This window comes from Erythrolamprus reginae, chromosome 2, assembly GCF_031021105.1.
Source record: "Erythrolamprus reginae isolate rEryReg1 chromosome 2, rEryReg1.hap1, whole genome shotgun sequence".
NCBI lineage: Eukaryota > Metazoa > Chordata > Lepidosauria > Squamata > Dipsadidae > Erythrolamprus > Erythrolamprus reginae.
Window position 1 is genome coordinate 94,886,467 of NC_091951.1, and position 21,503 is coordinate 94,907,969.

At 38.2% G+C, this 21,503-nt stretch overlaps 1 protein-coding gene across 1 annotated transcript in view; it reads left to right on the plus strand.

Annotated features, from left to right (window-relative positions):
* Nucleotides 1-244: 244 nt before the first annotated feature.
* ZMYND10 (zinc finger MYND-type containing 10) overlaps nucleotides 245-21,503 on the plus strand; it is a 36,294-nt gene continuing 15,035 nt past the window's right edge. Inside the window, exons 1-7 of the mRNA XM_070738739.1 lie at nucleotides 245-402; nucleotides 4,367-4,475; nucleotides 6,333-6,449; nucleotides 7,199-7,252; nucleotides 8,827-8,979; nucleotides 9,965-10,053; nucleotides 16,547-16,647. Coding sequence (XP_070594840.1) covers nucleotides 305-402; nucleotides 4,367-4,475; nucleotides 6,333-6,449; nucleotides 7,199-7,252; nucleotides 8,827-8,979; nucleotides 9,965-10,053; nucleotides 16,547-16,647 — 721 coding nt within the window. The 5' untranslated portion in view covers nucleotides 245-304. The remainder of the gene's footprint in view (nucleotides 403-4,366; nucleotides 4,476-6,332; nucleotides 6,450-7,198; nucleotides 7,253-8,826; nucleotides 8,980-9,964; nucleotides 10,054-16,546; nucleotides 16,648-21,503) is intronic.

Here is a 21,503-nt window from a genome sequence, read left to right on the forward strand (position 1 = left end):
ACTACTCTTTCAGTAAAATAATATTTTCTCATGTTGCCAAAATGTCTGTGAAATGATTTATTCGTAGCCATTGATATGCGCATATTTAACATACCGGTATTTATTTATGGGCTAGTAGCACGTTGAGAGAACCAGCCAATGAAATCCCTGGTGGTCGCACTTTTAACTTCCCAACGCCCAACCGCCAGGAAGAAGCTGCCATGTTGAGGGAGCGCCGCTAGAGGGAGAAGAAGCCCCTTGCGGGGAGCGCGCGCTCGTCACCACGACAACGGCGTCCGGCCTTCAGCTTGTTTTGGCCGGCGCCATGGAGGATCCGTCGCCGCAAGTTTTACTGCCGGGCGAAGCCGAAATCTTGGTGGAGTCGCTCAGGAGTTTTCAGCTGCGGGATATCGGAAGCCATGAGTATGGGGGAGGAGGAGGGGAGCGGGTAGTGCGAAGGGGATACGGAGCGGCCCCGTAGGGAGAAATTCGCGATGGCAGGTTTCGGCTTTGCCTCGGGGGTTGAATGTCAGCCGGGACTACTGGCTTTCCTTCCTCGAGCATCCCCCCGCTTATTCTTTTACAAAAATGGAAGAAATATCCTTGCAAAATAATAATAACAACTTGTTAGGTTTCTGCCTGATGGCCGGCACTTGTTATTTTCAAAAGACTTCAAGTCGCGTTTTCTCATGTATTTGAGCGTGTGGGATAAAGGAAAGAACAAACATTAAGAGCCTTGAAAGGGTGGAGATGGGAGGGAGGCTGCCAAGACATTCTGCTCGAGTCTTCGGCATATAAGGGCGGCATATAAGTCCAAATAATTAATTAATTAATAAAATGAACTGCCCCATCCATCTAAAGGGAAGATCAAAACGTTGGGACAAACCCACTTTTATATCAGTTCCATTGCTGCAGTTGGAAATAAGAGTGGGCAATGAAAGAGGTGTCAATGTTTATATTCTAATGGAAAAGAAAATAGTAAGAAATATCACCAAAGCCATCAATACCTGGCTCATCTCTGTAGGTTGCTTGCTCGCTTGCTTATTCATTCATTCACTTTGTATGCCGTCCATCTCCCTAGGGCAAAGATGGCGAACCTATGGCACGGGTGCCACAGGTGGCATGCGGAGCCATATCTGCTGATACATAAGCCATTGCCCAAGCTCAGCTCCAACATGCATGTGTGCTGGCCAGCTGATCTTTGGCTCGCTAGAGACTTTGAGGGGGTGTTTTTGGCTTCCAGAGAGCCTGGGGGTGGGGAGATGGGGGAGGATGTTTTTACCACCCCCTGGCTCCAGGGAAGCCTTTGGAGCCTGGGGAGGGCGAAATACGAGCCTACTGGGCCCACCAGAAGTTGGGAAATGGTCGTTTCCAGCCTCCATAGGGCCTCTGGCGGGTGGGGGAAGCTGTTTTCACCCTCCACAGGCATTGAATTATAGGTGTGGGCACTCACGCATGTGCAATAGTGTGCACGCATGCTCTTTTGGTACCCGAGGGGGAAAAGGTTCGCCATCACTGCCCTAGGGACTCCAGGCTGCTCACAACCAAAAATTAAAACATACAGATAATATTGAAACCTCTAAAGAACAATTTAAAAACAATTTAAATCTAACTGTTAAAAACCATACATTCTGAAATAGTTATTGAATTTTATTATTGATTGATTGATAGATTCATTGATTGATTGATTTGATTTGTATGCCACTCCTCTCCAAAGACTCGGGGTGGCTTACAGCATATATTGCTAATTCCCTTAGCAATATTGACAATTATACTTGCCTCACAGAAATGTAGGCAGAGGTTTATTTCAAGTAAAGCAATTGCCAAAGAAGAAAAGCATCCAAATGGGCTGATTATGAAAAAGACAGCGGACAGCAAGCATTGATGCAGGTTAAAAAATTGGAATTCATTAAAAGTACAAGAAAGAAAAAGTGAATATCAAAATATTGTCATAAAACTAGAACAGTATGCTGGCAACAAAAAGCATTGCATAGTCAATTTCTACAAAAGATACAGAGAGAAGTGGATAAAGATAAAACCTAGCAATGGCTTATAATAGGAACATTTCTTTTAAAAATGAAGATTTGATTTTGGATAAGCAAAAGCAATTTATTTGAATTAATGTAGTCAAGATCAGACTTGGGAAAAACTATTCAAATAGCAGATCGGGCAAAGAAGCGTAAGAAAGCAACAGATCATATAGATTACACCAGAAGATTATAAACAATAATGTATCACAATTAACAAAATGATTCATTGAAACATCTCTAAAATTTCTACTTTCCCATTATTATAATCACTGTCACTTATTCTTAATTTTGTTTGCATTTATCTAAAAAGTGTGTTTCATTTCCATATCACATGAGCAGATTATGTATTTGATCTGAGATCTTTCTTTCCTCGTCTTCTCTTACAATAATTATTTCCCAAATCAGCTTTAGAAAGAGGTTTATAGCAAAAGGATTTACAGTAGAGAAGGCAATAGACTAATACAATTACCAGTGTCCATTCCATTGGCAGAGAGATATCATTGAATGACTCTGAAACAAGGGTTTTGTGTTTATTAGTGGAAAAATATCCTCCAAAGTGAATGAAAAGCAAATTCTGTTGTTTTTTCCACTAGTTTATTTTATTTTATTTCATTTATTTGTCAAATAAGTATTGGTATTATACATACATATAACGCTGTTTATATACATGAGATGAGTATTAATAAGAGGGAAAAAATAGGACAGGGATGGTAGGGACACTAGTGCACTTATGCATGCCCTTAACTCAGCGTTTCCCAACCGGTGTGCCACGAGACACGGCCAGGTGTGCTGCGAAGCCTAGGGAAGCTCCAGCTGGGCGGGGCGCTGCCGGTGCCGGACCGCCGGTGCCTCGGACCTGGAGCTCCCACTCGCAGCTGTCCCCCGGCTACTGCCCGATGCAGCTGTTTCCGGCGCTCTCCTGCTGGGCCCCAAAGAAGGAAGGCGGGAAAAAGGAGAGCTTCATTATTCGCGCCTCCTTTTTCCCACCTTCCTTCTTTGGGGCCCAGCAGGAAAGCGCTGGAAACAGCGGCATCTGGCAGTAGCCGGGGGACAGCTGCGAGCACCGTTCCCCGTAAGCTGCCCCCTCTCCTCCGCCGCCGTCGCCTCCTGTCTTGGGGCACGATCTGCCCCCTCTCCACCGCCGCCGCTTCCTGCCTTGGGGCGAGCAATCCGGGAGTCCGGGACTGTGTGGCTTTGCGCCATGAAGAGAAAACGGCCGACTTTTCCCTGCTGCCCGAGCCGTTTTCTCTTCATGGCTCAAAGCCACACAGTCCCGGACTCCCGGATCGCTCGCTTCTCCGGTCAGCAAAGCCATCTGCCCAGGAAAGCGCCGAGCATTGAAAAAGTGCGATGCCTTTCCAGCAGCTGGCTTGCTGGCTGGAGAAGCGAGCGATCCGGGAGTCCGGGACTGTGGCTTTGCGCCATGAAGAGAAAACGGCAGCAGGGAAAAGTCAGCCGGGCTAACGGGAGGCGGCGCATGGCTGGGCTCTGGGGACGTCTGGGAGGGCGAGGGGGCTGATCGCTGCTGCCTCTTAGCTGCAGAGCCAGCGGGCGGAGGCAAAGACAACAGCCGCCGGCTCTCTCCCTCCACTCTCTCCGGCTCTCTCACTTTCTTTTTCTCTCTGTTGCCGGCGTGGTGAACGAGAGAGAAAGAGAGAGAGAGAAAAAGGAGGGGAGAGAGAATGAGAGAGAAAGAAAGCAAGAGAGAGAAAGAAAGGGGGGAAGGAGGGAGAGGGAAAGACATAGAGGGAGGGAAGGAGGGAGAGAGAAAGAGAGCAAAAAAGAGAGGAAGAAAGAAAGAGGGATGGAGAGAGAGAAAGAAGGGAAGGAAGGGAGAGAAAGAGGGAGGGAGAAATAGAGTGAAATGGAGGAAGAGATTTTTTTTCTCCAAACTTTTCTTTAGCCCCCGCCCCGCCCCCCCTCAGTGTTCCCCAGAATTTTGAAAATATGAATAATGTGCCGCGGCTCAAAAAAGGTTGGGAAACACTGCCTTAACTGACCTCTTAGGAATTGGGTGATGTAACAGTGGATAGTCTAAGGATAGTCAGATGGTTTGGTGATGAATCTACAGAGTCAGGTAGTGAGTTCCAGGTATTAACTACCGTACTTGATTGCTGAAGTTGTATTTTCTGTAATCTCTGACTTTAGCAAGCCAAGGAGTTATCTTTGAGATTTTTTTTCAAAATTGGATTACATTAAAATATAGATGATTAAAAAAAACATTGGCAGGGAAAACCCCTTCCAGATTTTAGGATGAATTATGTAATACAGTGGTTGCACTAGTGGTTGTAGGGAAGTATTGGAATACCAGCCATAGACATGAACTGAATGCTAACTGCTTTTACTGTAATTCCTAGGTGGGTACGGCAACAGGAAATAATTGAAAAGTTGAACATTGAAGCCATACTGAATGCTTCTGCTGGCCATGAACAGATCCTTATTGAGCTTCTGGTGAATAATGCCAAGGTATAATGAATTTAGCCACTTAGTCACAAGAAAATAATTATATTATGAGAAAGGCTACATTAACCTGAATAAATATGAACTTGATTTGGATCAAAAATTCTTTTATTATTTATGCATTTGTTATATTTATATTTAGAAATGCATAGCTTTATAGAATTAATTTCTGGATCAACATAATCTTACTGTAATCATATAAATATATACAGCAATAGCACATAGACTTATATACCGCTTCACAGTGTTTTACCGCTCCCTCTGTTTATAGTGTCAGCATATTGCTCCCAGAAAGCTGGGTCCTCATTTTGCTGACATCTGAAGGATACCTTTGCTCTGGTTTTACAAATAGAATAGAATAGAATGGAATTCTTTATTGGCCAAGTGTGATTGGACACACAAGGAATTTGTCTTTGGTGCATATGCTCTCATGTACATAAAATAAAATATACATTTGTCAAGAATCATGAGGTACAACACTTAATGATTAATTGGTAGAATAGAAACAATATGCTTTGTTGGTCTATGAAGATTCTCAATCATCCAGGTCATGGTTGTACCAAAGGTGCTTTTTCAAAAGGCAACTGGGACTTTGTTTTTCTTTGAAGATGCTCTGCTTTTCATCCAAGAAGCTTCCTTAGTTCTGAACCGATTATAAGCAAGACATCTTCAAGAAAAAACGAAGTCCAGTTGTCTTCAGTTAAATTATAAAGAACTAACTCATCTGGAATGATTGGTTTTAACTGCATATATAAACTATAATCCTATTGGAGAAAACATTTATTAATATTTTATTTATTTATTTATTTTGTCCAATACACAATAATACACAATGAAGGTTATAGAGGATATAGTAGAGAAGATATAGGAGATATAGGAGAGACAGAAGGAAAAGGGGGGACATGATCGAAACATTTAAATATATTAAAGGGTTAAATAAGGTTCAGGAGGGAAGTGTTTTTAATAGGAAAGTGAACACAAGAACAAGGGGACACAATCTGAAGTTAGTTGGGGGTAAGATCAAAAGCAACATGAGAAAATATTATTTTACTGAAAGAGTAGTAAATCCTTGGAACAAACTTCCAGCAGACGTGGTAGATAAATCCACAGTAACTGAATTTAAACATGCCTGGGATAAACATATATCCATCCTAAGATAAAATACAGAAAATAGTATAAGGGCAGACTAGATGGACCATGAGGTCTTTTTCTGCCGTCAGACTTCTATGTTTCTATGTTTCTATGACTATAGGACAGGAGACGGAAGGCACTCTTATGTGCTTATGTACGCCCCTTACTGACCTCTTATGAATCTGGAGAGGTCAACCTTGGATAGTCTAAGGGTAAAATGTTGGGGGTTAGGGGATGATACTACAGAGTCCGGTAATGAGTTCCACGCTTCGACAACCCGATTACTAAAGTCGTATTTTTTACAGTCAAGTTTGGAGCGGTTAATATTAAGCTTAAATCTGTTGTGTGCTCTTGTATTGTTGTAGTTGAAGCTGAAGTAGTCTTTGACAGGCAGGACATTGCAGCATATGATCTTCTGGGCAATACTTAGATCATGTTTAAGGCGTCGTAGTTCTAAGCTTTCAAGGCCCAGGATGCACAGAATGGGAGCATAAGCGAGATACAGTTATGTATTCCTTACAAAGCAAAATATGTTCCCTTAATTGTTACAAATAACATTTCTTGTCTTCCTGGGTACAGAAACAGAAGTAAAATAAGAATGCCTTCTGCTTGGATTTAATTTGTCTTTATGAATTCAGGCATCAGACAGAACTTTCCCAAGTCTGATATGTTTCCTCTTATTTATGATCTCAACCTTGCAAATAATATACTTAATTTATCCATTCTGTGTAGATCCCAACTCTCATTGAAGAATTAATCACTGTGGCCATTTGGAAGCAAAAAATCTTCCCTATACTATGTAAACTGGAGGATTTCAAACCAAAAAGCACCTTTCCCTTGTATTTAGTGGTATGTATGAAAAATGCTTTGAATTAGCCTTTGTATAATACTTGCTATTAGAACATTTCAAAGCTTCCTATAAGATCCACTTGCCAAATGATGCTTCTAATATTTATTTGTTAGAGTAATAATGTATATCTTATTTTCTGTAAGAGCTAGTGAGGGTCAAGGTATAGGGCAGTCTTGGTTGTGGAAGTTCATGTGACTTTCTGCCTGTCTTTTTCCCCCTCAACCTATCATAAACTTTTTACTGTGAAAAATTAGACAAAGGAGTGCAATATAACTCCTGTTGAGTTTCTCAAAAAAAAAAGAATGTAAGCCTTACAAATAAACCATTCTGCATTATGTTGCATATTATTTTTAGTAAATGTATATAAAAGACAATGTCAAAAGAGAACCTGTGAGAAATTGAAGGAGAGCACTTCTTCAGATAATAGAAAATCAGTTTACCCTTTGGATTTCAGTATATAGTACAGGTTGGCTTTTTTATATAGAGTAGAAAACATTCAGTGCAGTCTGTTTGGATAGCACAACAAGGGAACAGTTCTGAATTCTTCCTCACAATTTGATAAAGAAGAAGGAGGAGAAATAACTATTCACATTGTGGTCAACTATAGCTTGTTAGGCTGTCTAACATTTATCTCAAGAAGCCACACAAATGCAATATTTTAAATTTCTGATTCCCTATTACTTTGTTTTCTGAGAATGGTAATATTTGTATTAATTTCTGATTTCTCTCTGCTGTCCCTCTTATTCAGCTGCGACATGAGGCTTCAATTATTAATTTCTTGGAGACAGTATTTTTTCACAAGGTAGGCAATAGTGCTACAATGTAAATAAAAGTTTGAAATAAAAACTTCAGTTCTTAATTTAGACCATTCCAGAAGAAACACAATTATTGGACTAAATTCTTAGTGCAGCAAGTAGAACTTCAATCTAGAAGACAGCTGCTGGTATAAACATATTTTCTATTGCCTTGGTTATGTATATACTTTGCATTCCATCTTATTTTAGTAATAGCTCCATCTACTAGTAGTTTCTTTTCAAATAGAATGACTTTGAAATGTCTTTTTGTATCTTGAGATTTTAGGCTGGACAAATTCATACAATATTTCATATCATTTCATTCTGGAGACACAAATTGAATATAAATAATCCTAATAAATAGGATAACCAATTATACCTTTAATATTTTTAATCTGGTGCTCCCCAAACAATAAGGGAAACAATAAGTATATACTTCCCTCCTTTGGAATCAACTGATATGAAAGGACTTAATGTGCAAGCCAATTCCTCTCAGGTGTTTACTTGCCTGGCATTTATTTGTTTGGAAACCATATTCCAGACTCAACAGCTTTGTTCATTTGCACCTAAACATAAACATACCCTTGACATTATTTTTTCTGCCATTGCCTTCATCCCATCTGTAGCACAAGAGTGAGACAGGCATAATGGTACTTTAACTATAAATATTAAAATAATATTTCTTCCATTATTCTGATATAGCAAAGGCAACCCCAACATGTATAAAATATATCTGTTACTTTCAAGGGAAATTAGATGCCTCCAGGTACTCAGAAACAGACCCTTAGAAAAGAGGCCGGGATTGGTAATGGGGACAGCAGTGTTCACTTGACATTGACTCAAGAATGGATGGGAAAAGTTCAGTTCATCTGAGAAAAAGTCCTCTAAGAATATGCAAAAGAAGATTACCACTTCCATAAAAAGTCAGGCACTCCATTTAAGAACTAACTCAACTCTTCCTTTCATAATTACATTAGCATTTCAAATCATATAATTGACAAATCAAATGAATTTTAATCATTTTTGTATCTTATAAAGAGAATAAGCAAAAGATGAAGGAAAATTTCTGTTTTTAACTAGCTTGAAACTTTTAGATAATGTTAATACTTCCAAGTAATTAACTTGTCTCCTTTTTGTTGAACTATCTAAATCCTATGATAATCTACAGAAAGAACAAGATTCATCCTCAAACTAGATGCATCTCTGGCCAGATTTCTTGCTGTTTTCTGTACCGGTGTAATCACCCCTGCAAATCTTTCTCAAATAATTGCTCTTAAACTTTTGGTATCAATATAATTCAATTTTTCTTTACTTTGAGTGAATCCACAATTCATTCCTTTGCAATACAAAATCAGTAAGGTATTTTGCTGTACATTGGGAATACAAAATTTTACATGCCTTGTACTAAGTCATAAGATACAAAATTATAATTGACAAAGATTGTTTAAGTGAGAAACATTTTCCAGATAACCAATGAGTAATCTACCAGTTGATATGAAATTAAAACAATTTAAGTGATATTGACATTTGCTTTCATTTTGGAAGATATTTCCATAAAATATAGCTTGTCTTCTTTGTATAGGAGATCTGTGAATCAGCAGAGGATACCATTTTGGATTTAATAGATTATACCCATAGAAAATTGACCGTGTTAGCAGCTCAGAGTGCCAATGGGAAGATACCATTTGAACAAAAGTTTCAACCCGGGGATCTTGCTAATCTTTCATCAATGCAAGTGAGTAAAGGATATTATCTCTTATTCATAGGTAACCACTCTAGGTACAAGGAAAATATAATGTACCATAACTGAACACCATTACAAAATGTTGAGTTGGCATGAAATAAAGTTTAAATCAAGTTTCTTCATTCTGTGGAAACCAGTGACAATGTCGCAATCAGTTAGCTTTCTTAAGAGATAGTAACACAGCACTCTCTCTTCCGTCAATTTAACAGTATAATTATCTGCTTGTGTCTTATCTTCCACCAATTGAAATTGGCTGGCCTCAAGCTTCCCAGGATCTAATTTCCTAACATATCCATGTGTTTACATCCAATTGTTTATATGGTTAGTTAGCTTTTCTCACAATTATATTCTTTCTGCTTGGCATTTTTCTGGCTCTGATCTTCCCTCCCAAGATAGTGATCTCTTATGCTTGGATGACATTACACAATGTCACTATTCCATTTATTATATTTTCTTCCTCATTTTTTCTTAATTGTAAGTATTGTATATTTGTTTACCAGAAATTGCCAATCAACAGCAATAATATTTGTTCCCTCATACAATTTATCCAGCACTTTACATTTTTCTTATGAAATTATCTTGGACTTAAAAGTATTTAGCACCACACGCTTCTTTACTTTTAACAACACAGTGGAAGGTCATCACACTCCAGACTGCATGGTTCTTAAACTCTTAGCAACACATATTTTTTCATAACTCAGGCCATGCTTGGAGTCATCTAAATTCAATTCAGACCACGTATTTCTTTAATGAAAAGTATAGTCACCCTATTACCATGCAACCTCCTGGGTATTTAGATTTTGGGAGCAAACTGATATGGAAAAATGGCATTGGCATTAAAAGAGTTTTTCTAGGAAAACCTTTTAGGAATTCAGAGGCCATTGCTATGGCTGCCCTCCAAATTTCCAGCCATTTAAAAAAAATTAGGAACTTCAGATTTCTCCATTTAGTAGGATGTATCTTTTACTGTTTTCAGGAACTGAAGAAGCAAGCTGAAATGATGGATTTTGAGATCTCACTGAGAGCTCTTTCAGTGTTCCGTTTTATTACTGATGTGATAGAGAGGTATGTTAACTTTCCATAAAAGAAATAAGGCACTTGGGAAAGAGAATCTTTTCAAGAAGAAACTATATGTACTGTAGCTCGGGGCTGAACTATTGAGCCATTGGAACTCTCTCAGCTTTATAGTTTGCTTGTGGAAGTTTTTTAACATTACAAATTAACATCATCACTGTTAGTGAGTGTGGGGTTTATTCCCTACTTACATACAATAGTTTGTTCTGCCAATGTTGGTAGAGGTGTAATTTTCTCCTTGATAAGTTAATTGTTTGTCTGGAATTAATCCATGCTTATCAGAGTGTCAGCTGCTGGAAGGGATGTGTTCTGGTCTTTTTTCCATTTTAACTTTTTCTTATGTCTTTTGAATGTTATTTAAATATGGTTTATTTGTATGTACCTGTTGCCAGCTAATTTGTCTGAATGCCAAGCTTCTAGAAGTTCCCTAGTGTTAGGGAATTGGCTTGATCCAGGATGCTCATACTTTCTCAGCTAGAATTGTTGTTGAGTTTGTCCACCTGAGATTAAGAAGTTTTCCTAATGCCTTCTGACTGCTAGTTAACATTCATGGACATGCTCTGCTAGACTTCTGCCTGACCATCATACATATTGGCTGTTATAATCCTTAAACTATCCACAACTCCTGGCCACAGACCAGTACTGCTTTATGGTCCATTGGGGTGGTGCATGAAGCTTTATTTATGCATGCACAGGATTAGGTCGCATGCACAAAACCATCCCCTTCCCCCGCAGTTGCTGCCACTATCACCACTGCTGGGCCATGGAGCCAAAAAGGTAGTTTTTGTGCTTGAAATTTTGGGTCTTTTGGTTTAAGCTGTTTTGAAGGGCTTTAGTTGCCAATAAAGGAGAATATTTGTATCTCAGGGTTGAAATGAGGAGTCCTTGGTGGTCTCTGAACTTGCTTATTTTCTTGAAGATGTTTCATTACCCAAGCTAGGTAACATAATCAGGGCTTTAGTTGATTTACATACTACAGAGATGCTATGGGGTTGTGATAATCTGTTGATGTTGATGTCCTTGTGTTGGTTGAGCTGTAGTGGTTTGAGAAGTCAGGCACTTTTTTTACTAAAGTTTTATTGTTGGAAGATGCTACATAGGCAATCTCCTTCCTTTCTCAGTCTCCTTCCCAGTTTTCTGCAGTACAATTGTGTTCATCTGAATCATGTTCTCTAAATAAAACAATAAATAAATAAATGTTCCCTTCTCACACAGCTCCTTTTATGGATGGTGGCGTTGTTACTAAAGCAAAAATAATTTGATTTCCATAGCATGGTGTAATTGTGTTTTCTTTTCTTTTTTTCATTAAAACTTGCATTAAAGGGAACTGCTCTCAATGTCTGGTCTGGTGGTCATGATTTGATAATACAGTAATTTGATTTTGGCAGTGGTTCTCATATTGACCAAAATGTTACAGAATTAGGATGTAACTACTGTATATACTTCACTTGTAGAACAAAGTATATGCTATGATCAACCAAATTATTCTACAGTTTTGAAATGTCTCCTAAAAATAAATATGTAACATTTAACATATCCAAAATTGGGACATAATTTCTGCCTTGTTTATTGTTGTTTAATGTGACAAAGGTCTGAATATGCATACCTTGACATTGGTATAAAAGCAAAATTGAAAGGTTTAATGGTATTCTTATTAAAAGTAAAGTGGTATTAGTAAGTATTATATATATATATTTTAAATGTTTTAGTAGAAACAAATAGATTGGGTGACTGTGTTTTAGTGATTTGATTGGTTGGTGGAATCACACTTACTTGGAAGATTGATATGGTGATTATTCTGATATGTTTTTTTGTTTAAGGCTGGTTTCCAAATCTCTGGTAGGCGGGACGTATCATCCCTTTTATTTATGCATAGGGGGCGTTTCTCAATCTCTATAGCTTCTCTGGTAATTCTTCTGTATAAATTTTCTGTTTTGGAAAGTAATTTAGTTTTTTCAAAGTCAATTTCGTGCCCTGTTTTTTTAATGTGCTGGACAAGGGAGGAAGTCTTTTCTTCTTTTTTAACTGCATTCTCATGTTCTGCAATGCGTTGGCTCACTCTTCGATTGGTTTGTCCAATGTATGTGGCTGCACATGTTTTGCAAGGGATTTCATAGATTCCTTGGTGTTCTAGTCGGATTTTATCTTTTAGGTTCCTTAGTATGTTTGATATTTTTTGGTTAGTGACAAATGAAGTTTTAATATTATGTTTGTGCAGGATTTTACTAATTTTGTCTGCGGTGCCTTTGATGTAAGGGAGAAGGGTGGTACCATTGTCCTGTTCTTGATCTTGATTTTTGGGGGGTGTCTCTTTTTTTATTAGGTTTGTGATTGTATTCCTTTCGAATCCATTAGAAATTAATACATCTTTGAGTTTGTTCAATTCAGTTTTTAAGTGCTCCTGGTCAGCTAGGCGTTTGGTTCTGGTGATGAGAGTTTTGGCTACTGAGGTGATTTGTGCGGGGTGGTGGCGGGAGTGTGCATTTAGATAACGGTTGGTATGGGTTTTCTTTTGGTAGATGGTGTGTCCTAGGGTGCCATTGGTTTTTTTATAGATTAGTACATCTAGAAAGGGAAGTTGATCATTGACTTCTGTTTCCATAGTAAATTGTATTTTGGGGTGTAGGCTGTTGAGATGTGTGAGGAAATTGTCTAGTTTTTTCCTTCCATGTGACCAAATTACAAAAGTATCATCAACATATCTCAGCCAAAGTTTAGGTTTGTGTTTAGATTGCTCTAATGCATTATTTTCAAAATATTCCATATAGAGGTTGGCGATGACAGGTGAGAGGGGTGATCCCATGGGGGCTCAAAATATGTAGATTGTTCTGAGTTCGGGTTTTGCCCCGTGTAATATTTTGAGTGTCTATGCGACGTTTCGGTGAAATCACATTCACCATCATCAGGCTGAAGTTTCAAGCTTCGTGCTGTTGTAAATATGGAATATATATTTGTTTTCGTAGATTATATAGATATATATATATATGTATATATGTATATATGTATATATGTATATATGTATATATGTATATATGTATATATGTATATATGTATATATGTATATGTATATGTGTATATATATATATATATATATATATATATATATTTGTTTTCGTAAATTTTCACGGGTATATGTATGTAGATTGTTCTGAGTTCGGGTTTTGCCCTGTGTAATATTTTGCATGTTTATGCGACGTTTCGGCGAAATCAATCTACATACATATACCCGTGAAAATTTACGAAAACAAATATCTTACCTCTACGGGGAGGACACTTGCCTACTGACTAGGACCTATGAAAAACTTGAAGTCAGAAAAGCCTCCATCTTATGTGATCTCACATTCCTACGCAACTGCAGGGACAAAAAAATAATTCCCAAATACTTCCAACTAAAATTCCACCCAAAAACCCCAACCATTGAGAGGATCCTAAAAAGAACTGAATTAGCCCTAATCAGAAATGAACTCCACAAAAAAAGATTCATACTTGATGAAATTAACAAAAGTCTACTCTCTCTTCACCTTAAAATCAGCAACCAAATACACCCTATACTCTGGGATAAATTCAAACAAATATCAATCTGGAGAGCAGAAACAGAAACCCAATACAAGACAGACACACATAATAAGAAACTCCAAATACTAGAGGTACAGCAGAAACCCAGCCCTCCACAACAACTTATGACCAAAACAGTACATAACATATCAGACAGGATACTCACCACTACAGAAACCAATATTCTTTCAAAAGGATTTAATTTTGCAATAACTCCAAAACGCATACCAACTGAAAACATCATATGTGGAATTGAAACAACTTTAAATAAAATCAACCCAGATACTGCTAACAAAATCAGACTTAAAGTCACTAATATTCTCTGCTCTAGTAAACCTCCTAAAAGCAACATACAACAGGAAGAAAGAGATGCACTTATCAATCTGAAGAAAAACCAGGAAATAATAATCCTCCCAGCCGATAAAGGAAACTCCACAATAGTGATGAACACAGCAGACTACAAAGAAAAAATGACAACTCTACTACAAAACCTGGCCTACAAACTCCTAAGCACAGATCCTACCACCTACCTAGAAAAAACCACCAAATCCAAAATCAAAGCCTCTCCCATCAGCGAAGAAATCCAGCAAAAAATCATCCCCAGAGAAAAATCTTCCATATGTCCAAAACTCTATGGCCTTCCAAAAATACACAAGGAAGGAATACCTCTCAGGCCAATAGTCAGTTCTATAGGCTCCCCTCTACAAAACCTTGCCAAATTTTTAGCCAAATACCTTCAACCATATACAGAAACTATTACCTCATATGTTCAAAATTCATTCCACTTTATACAAATAATTAAAAAACAAAACCTACAACCCGATGACCTACTTGTAAGTTTTGATGTCGTGTCCCTGTTCACACAAATACCTATTAAAGAAGCCTTGACAGCTATCCAGGACAAACACAAACCCCCCCAAATATATCCTAGACCTTACCAACCACTGCCTGACCAATACATACTTCATCTATAATGAACAAAGATATAAACAGATAGAGGGAGCCCCCATGGGATCACCTCTCTCACCTGTCATCGCCAACCTCTATATGGAATATTTCGAAAATAATGCATTAGAGCAATCCAAATACAAACCTAAACTTTGGCTGAGATATGTTGATGATACCTTTGTAATTTGGCCACATGGTAAAGAAAAACTAGACAATTTCCTCACACATCTCAACAGCCTACACCCCAAAATACAGTTTACTATGGAAACAGAAATCAATGATCAACTTCCCTTTCTAGATGTACTGGTCTATAAAAAACCCAATGGCAGCCTAGGACATACTATCTACCAAAAGAAAACCCATACCAACCGTTATCTAAATGCACACTCACACCACCACCCCGCACAAATCACCTCAGTGGCCAAAACTCTCATCACCAGAACCAAACGCTTAGCTGACCATGAGCACTTAAAAACTGAATTGAACAAACTCAAAGATGTATTAATTTCTAATGGATTCAAAGAGAAAACAATAACAAACCTAATCAAAAAAGAGACACCCCCAAAAAAACAAGATCAAGAACAGGACAATGGCACCACCATCCTTCCTTACATCAAAGGCACCACGGATAAAATTAGTAAAATTCTGCACAAACATAACATCAAAACTTCATTTTGCACCAACCAAAAAATATCTAATATCCTAAGGAGCCCCAAAGATAAAATCCAATTGGAATACCAAGGAATCTATGAAATCCCTTGCAAAACATGTGCAGCCACATACATTGGACAAACTAACCGAAGAGTGAGCCAACGCATAGCAGAACATGTGAATGCAGTCAAAAAAGAAGAAAAGACCTCCTCCCTTGTCCAGCACATTAAAAAAACAGGGCACGAAATTGACTTTGAAAAAACTAAATTACTCCACAAAACAGAGAATTTATACAGAAGAATTGCTCTAGAAGCTATAGAGATTGAGAGGAGACCCCTTTGCATAAATAAAAGAGATGACACGTCCCGACTACCAGAAATTTGGAAACCAGCCTTAAACAAAAAAAACACTTCATAATAATCAGCATGTCAATCCTTCTAATAATTATGATTTTAGAAATTTGATATTTGGAAATCAGCCTTAAACAAAACACTTCATAAAAATCTCCATGTCATTCCTTCTAATAATTATGATTACACCAACCAATCAGATCACTGAAACATAATCACCCAATCTATTTGCTACATTCAAAACAAATCTCCACCCCCACACTATATACTAGGAAGAAATGACAGTTGCTAACATTCCATTTTACAACAACACAAAGATTGGAACTTTAGCCTGATGATGGTGAATGTGATTTCGCCGAAACGTCGCATAAACATGCAAAATATTACACAGGGCAAAACCCGAACTCAGAACAATCTACATATATATATATATATATATATATATATATATATATATATATATATATTTGTTTTCGTAAATTTTCACGGGTATATGTATGTAGATTGTTCTGAGTTCGGGTTTTGCCCTGTGTAATATTTTGCATGTCTATGCGACGTTTCGGTGAAATCACATTCACCATCATCAGGCTGAAGTTCCAAGCTTCGTGTTGTTGTAAAATTTTACAACAACACGAAGCTTGGAACTTCAGCCTGATGATGGTGAATGTGATTTCACCGAAACGTCGCATAGACATGCAAAATATTACACAGGGCAAAACCCGAACTCAGAACAATCTACATATATATATATATAGTGGTTATTCAGTATAAAAATGTAGCTTTTTATTTTGTCATGTGAAATTTTTTAATTGTTGAAACAGTATGAAGGTATCCTAACATGAGTGTAATTGCGATTATAATTTTGTTACATTATTGAACATTAATAAAGGCATTGTCAAATCTAAGGAAGAATGTAAACGGCTTCATTGTATAAAGTAGACATGTTCACTATATCCTTTATCTCTCATATACTTTGTCAGTTTGCCAGTAAGTGCTGTGACAAGAATGTTGAATACCCACAATTTTCCATGCCTTCTGGTGCAGCTGTTAGAGCAATGTCCATGGACTAATCGTGAAGGAGGTCTGTATCATGTCTTAGTGATTCTCTATGTATGTACCAAAGTAATAAAGTAAACATTTCTTTCTATATTCTTTTTTTATTAGAAAAGTAAGGATTATTTAAAAATCTGACTTTTTCTGGTTGATACTTCTTTTTCCATTGGCTAAAAGATTATCATGGCACCTATTGATTAAATTCTTGTTTGTTACTGAATGTAGTTTAGGATTTTGAGATAAATTAGGAAATTCTTCCAAACTTCAAGATTTTTAGTACAATTTGTCCTCCGTTTTTTAATCAGCACATATGATTTTTCAGTAAGTGTCAAAATTAGTGGACCAGAGGAATACTGTCCATATAATTTACTTGGACTTCAGTAAGGTATTTGATAAAGTAGACCGTATTTTACTACTAGATAAAATTAAAAAATGTGGGTTAGACAGCATCACCACCAGATGGATTCATAACTGGCTGACGAATCACACTCAGTGTTACAGAAAATGGCTCAACATAGAAGCCTCTTTGATGGAACCGCATCTACATGAAATGAAATATGCAATGGGGTACCCCAAGGCTCTGTTTTAGACCAAGTACTCTTCAACATCTTCATCAATGATTTGGATCAGGGGATAGATGGGGAACTCATCAAATTTGCAGATGACATTAAGCTTGCAGGAATAACCAACACTCTGGAAGATAGGCTTAAGATACAGAAGGATCTTGACAGACTTGAACTTTGGGTGTTATCTAACATTGGGTGTTATCTAACAAAATGAAATTCAAAAAAGTAAGATTCTAAATTTAGGCAAAGAAAACAAAATGCATAGGTACAGTATATGTGGTACCTCTCTCAATAGTAGTAATTGTGAGAGGGATCTTTGAGTCCAGTGGACAACCATTTAAATATGAGCCAGCAGCGTGCAGCAGCTGTCACAAAAGCCAACACAGTTCTAGGCTGCATATACAGTGGTATAGAATCAAGATCAACATGTAGTGTTAATACTATTTTATAATGCCTTGGTAAGGCTACACTTGGGATACTGCATCTAGATTTGGTCGCCACGATGTAAAAAAGATGTGGAGACTCTAAAAAGAATGCAAAGAAGAGTAACAAAGATGATTAAGGGACTGGAGGCTAAAACATATTAAGAATGGTTGCAGGAACTGGGTATATCTAGTTTAATGAAAAGAAGGACCAGGGGTGACATGATAACAGTGTTCCAATATCTCAGGGGTTGCCACAAAACATAGAAACATAGAAGACTGACGGCAGAAAAAGACCTCTTGGTCCATCTAGTCTGCCCTTTTACTATTTCCTGTATTTTATCTTAGGATGGATATATGTTTATCCCAGGCATGTTTAAATTCAGTTACTGTGGATTTCCCAACCACGTCTGCTGGAAGTTTGTTCCAAGGATCTACTACTCTTTCAGTAAAATAATATTTTCTCATGTTGCCTTTGATCTTTCCCCCAACTAACTTCAGATTGTGTCCCCTTGTTCTTGTGTTCACTTTCCTGTTAAAAACACTTCCCTCCTGAACCCTATTTAACCCTTTAACATATTTAAATGTTTCGATCATGTCCCCCCTTTTCCTTCTGTCTTCCAGACTATACAGATTGAGTTCATTCAGTCTTTCCTGATACGTTTTATACTTAAGACCTTCCACCATTCTTGTAGCCCGTCTTTGGACCCGTTCAATTTTGTCAATATCTTTTTGTAGGTGAGGTCTCCAGAACTGAACACAGTACTCCAAATGTGGTCTCACCAGCGCTCTATATAAGGGGATCACAATCTCCCTCTTCCTGCTTGTTATACCCCTAGCTATGCAGCCAAGCATCCTACTTGCCTTTCCTACCGCCCGCCCACACTGTTCACCCATTTTGAGACTGTCAGAAATCACTACCCCTAAATCCTTCTCTTCTGAAGTTTTTGCTAACACAGAACTGCCAATGAAATACTCAGATTTAGGATTCCTTTTCCCCAAGTGCATTATTTTACATTTGGAAACATTAAACTGCAGTTTCCATTGCTTTGACCATTTATCTAGTAACGCTAAATCATTTACCATATTACAGACCCCTCCAGGAATATCAACCCTATTGCACACTTTAGAGTCATCGGCAAATAGGCAAACCTTCCCTACCAAACCTTCCCCTATGTCACTCACAAACATATTAAAAAGAATAGGACCCAGAACAGACCCTTGTGGCACACCGCTTGTAACCTGACTCTGCTCAGAATACTCGCCATTAACAATAACTCTCTGATGTCTATGCTTCAGCCAGCTTGAAATCCACTGAACTATCCAGGGATTAAGTCCAATCTTCACTAATTTATCTATCAGCTCTTTATGTGGAACCGTATCAAAGGCTTTGCTGAAGTCCAGATAGGCAATATCCACGGCACCACCTTGATCCAACACCTTTGTGACATAGTCAAAGAACTCAATGAGATTAGTCTGACACGATTTGCCTTCAGTAAAGCCATGCTGATTTGGGTCCAATAAGTTATTGTTTTTTAGATGCTGATTTATCCTCTTTTTGAGTAGAGTCTCCATCATTTTAACTACAACTGATGTCAAGCTAACTGGCCTGTAGTTACCAGCTTCATCTCTACTGCCCTTCTTGTGGATAGGCACAACACTGGCCATTCTCCAATCCTCAGGAACATCTCCTGTTAACAGGGATTTGTTAAACAAATCAGTCAGGGGGGTAGCAATGACAGATCTGAGTTCTTTAAGAACTCTGGGGTGGATGCCATCTGGACCCATTGCCTTATTTATCTTTAATCTTTCAAGTTCTTCTAAGACATCGGCTTCTAAGATCACTGGAGCTGAATCCGTACAGCTGGAAGCAATGCTATATCCCTCTATAGTATTATTATTATTTTGTAAGGTGTCTTTTGAGAAAACTGAACAGAAGTAGCTATTGAAATGGTCAGCGATCTCCTTATTCCCATCAATGTATGTATTATTCCCGGTACTAAGCTTTGTGATGCTGCAGTTTTTCTTCTTCCTATCACTAATATATCTGAAGAAGGTTTTATCCCCCTTCTTTACAGATTTTGCTATTTCTTCCTCTTTTGAGGCTTTAGCAGCATATATTATCTGTTTCGCCTCCTTCTGTCTCATTTTATACACCTCTCTATCAGCTATACTTCCAGACTCTTTATACCTCCTATAGGCAGCCTTTTTTTCATTGACTATAGCCCTTACATCATTGCTAAACCATAGCGGTTTCTTCTTCCTTTTACCTTTAGTTACTTGCTTTACATAAAGTCTTGTGGCTTTTAAGATGGCCTTTTTTAATACAGTCCACTGGGTGCTTGCTCCTGCCATTTTATCCCTCCCCTTTAATTCATTATTTAAATATTCCCCCATTGCATTAAAATTTGTTTTTCTGAAATCCAATACTTTGGTTGCAGTATAGGATTGCTCACCATCAGTTTTTACATCAAACCACAAACATAGATGGTCACTGCAACCTAAATTTTCTCCCACCTTGACCTCTGAAACCCGATTCCCATTGGTAAAAACTAAATCTAGAATATTCTCCCCTCTAGTTGGTGTCTTAACTAGCTGTGCCATAGCTGCTCCTGTAAAGGCCTCTACTATATTCTTACTTTTGCATGTAAGGGCACTGGGGATATTCCAGTCAACATCAGGCATGTTGAAATCACCCATAACCACAATATCTCCCTTTACTGCCATTAGGGTAATCTCATCCACCATCTTGTTGTCATGTTCCTCAGATTGCCCTGGAGGCCTATAGATCACCCCAATTCTAATGACAGAACCGTCTTTATTTTGCATGCAAATCCAGAGGGTCTCCAGATCTTTACATGTATTTTGAATTAGTATTGTTTTTAGACTTTCTTTAACATAAATGGCTACTCCACCTCCCCTTCTCTCTATTCTATCCTTCCTATACAGTGTATATCCTGGTATGGATATTTCCCATTCATTAGAATCCCTAAACCATGTCTCAGTTATGGCAACCAGATCCAAATTATCTCTAGATATTATGGCCATTAACTCACAGAGCTTGTTGCTCAAGCTTCGAGCATTTGTGTACATTACCCGAAGGACATTATTTTCATTATTAGTTTGCCCCTTATCATCAGCAACTACATCTATTTTATTTACAGCTCCCTTTTCATAAGCTTCCAGAAACTGATTTATCCTCATTGGTCGGGGACAGAAATCCTCCACATCTGGTACATCTCTGTCCCCTTTACCTAGTTTAAATGCCTGTCCAAAAAAGTTCTGAATTCCTCACCGAGCACCTGGGCACCTCTGTATGATGGATGCAAACCATCCCTCTTAAACAACTCCCTATTAGACCACCTATTGACATCATGACTTACATAACCAAAACCTTCAGCTTTACACCACTGCCTTAACCACACATTAAACTCTCTGATACAACTTGTTTTACCCTCCTGGCCACAAACCGGTAACACCTCTGAGAATGTCACTGAATCAGTTATTTTACCCAGCTCCACAAAGAGGGAGTCAAGCTATTCTCCAAAACACCTGAGGGTAGAACAAGCAACAGTGGGTAGAAACTAATCAAGGAGAGAAGCAACTTAGAACTAAGGAGAAATTTCCTGACAGAACAATTACAGTGATCCCCCGAGTTTCGCGATCCCGATCATTGCGAATCGCTATATCGCGATTTTTCCACCCGATGACGTCACTCCCTTCCTTTCTCATCTTTCTTTCTCTCTCTCTTTCTCTATCTTGCTTCTTCCTCTCTCACACTCTCTTCCTCCCTCTCTCATCTCTTTCTTTCCTTCTCTCTCTTTCTCTATCTCTCTCCCTCTTGCTCTCCAGCGATGGGGAAACCCCATCTTCGGCTCCTCGCTGCTGCGGCGTTG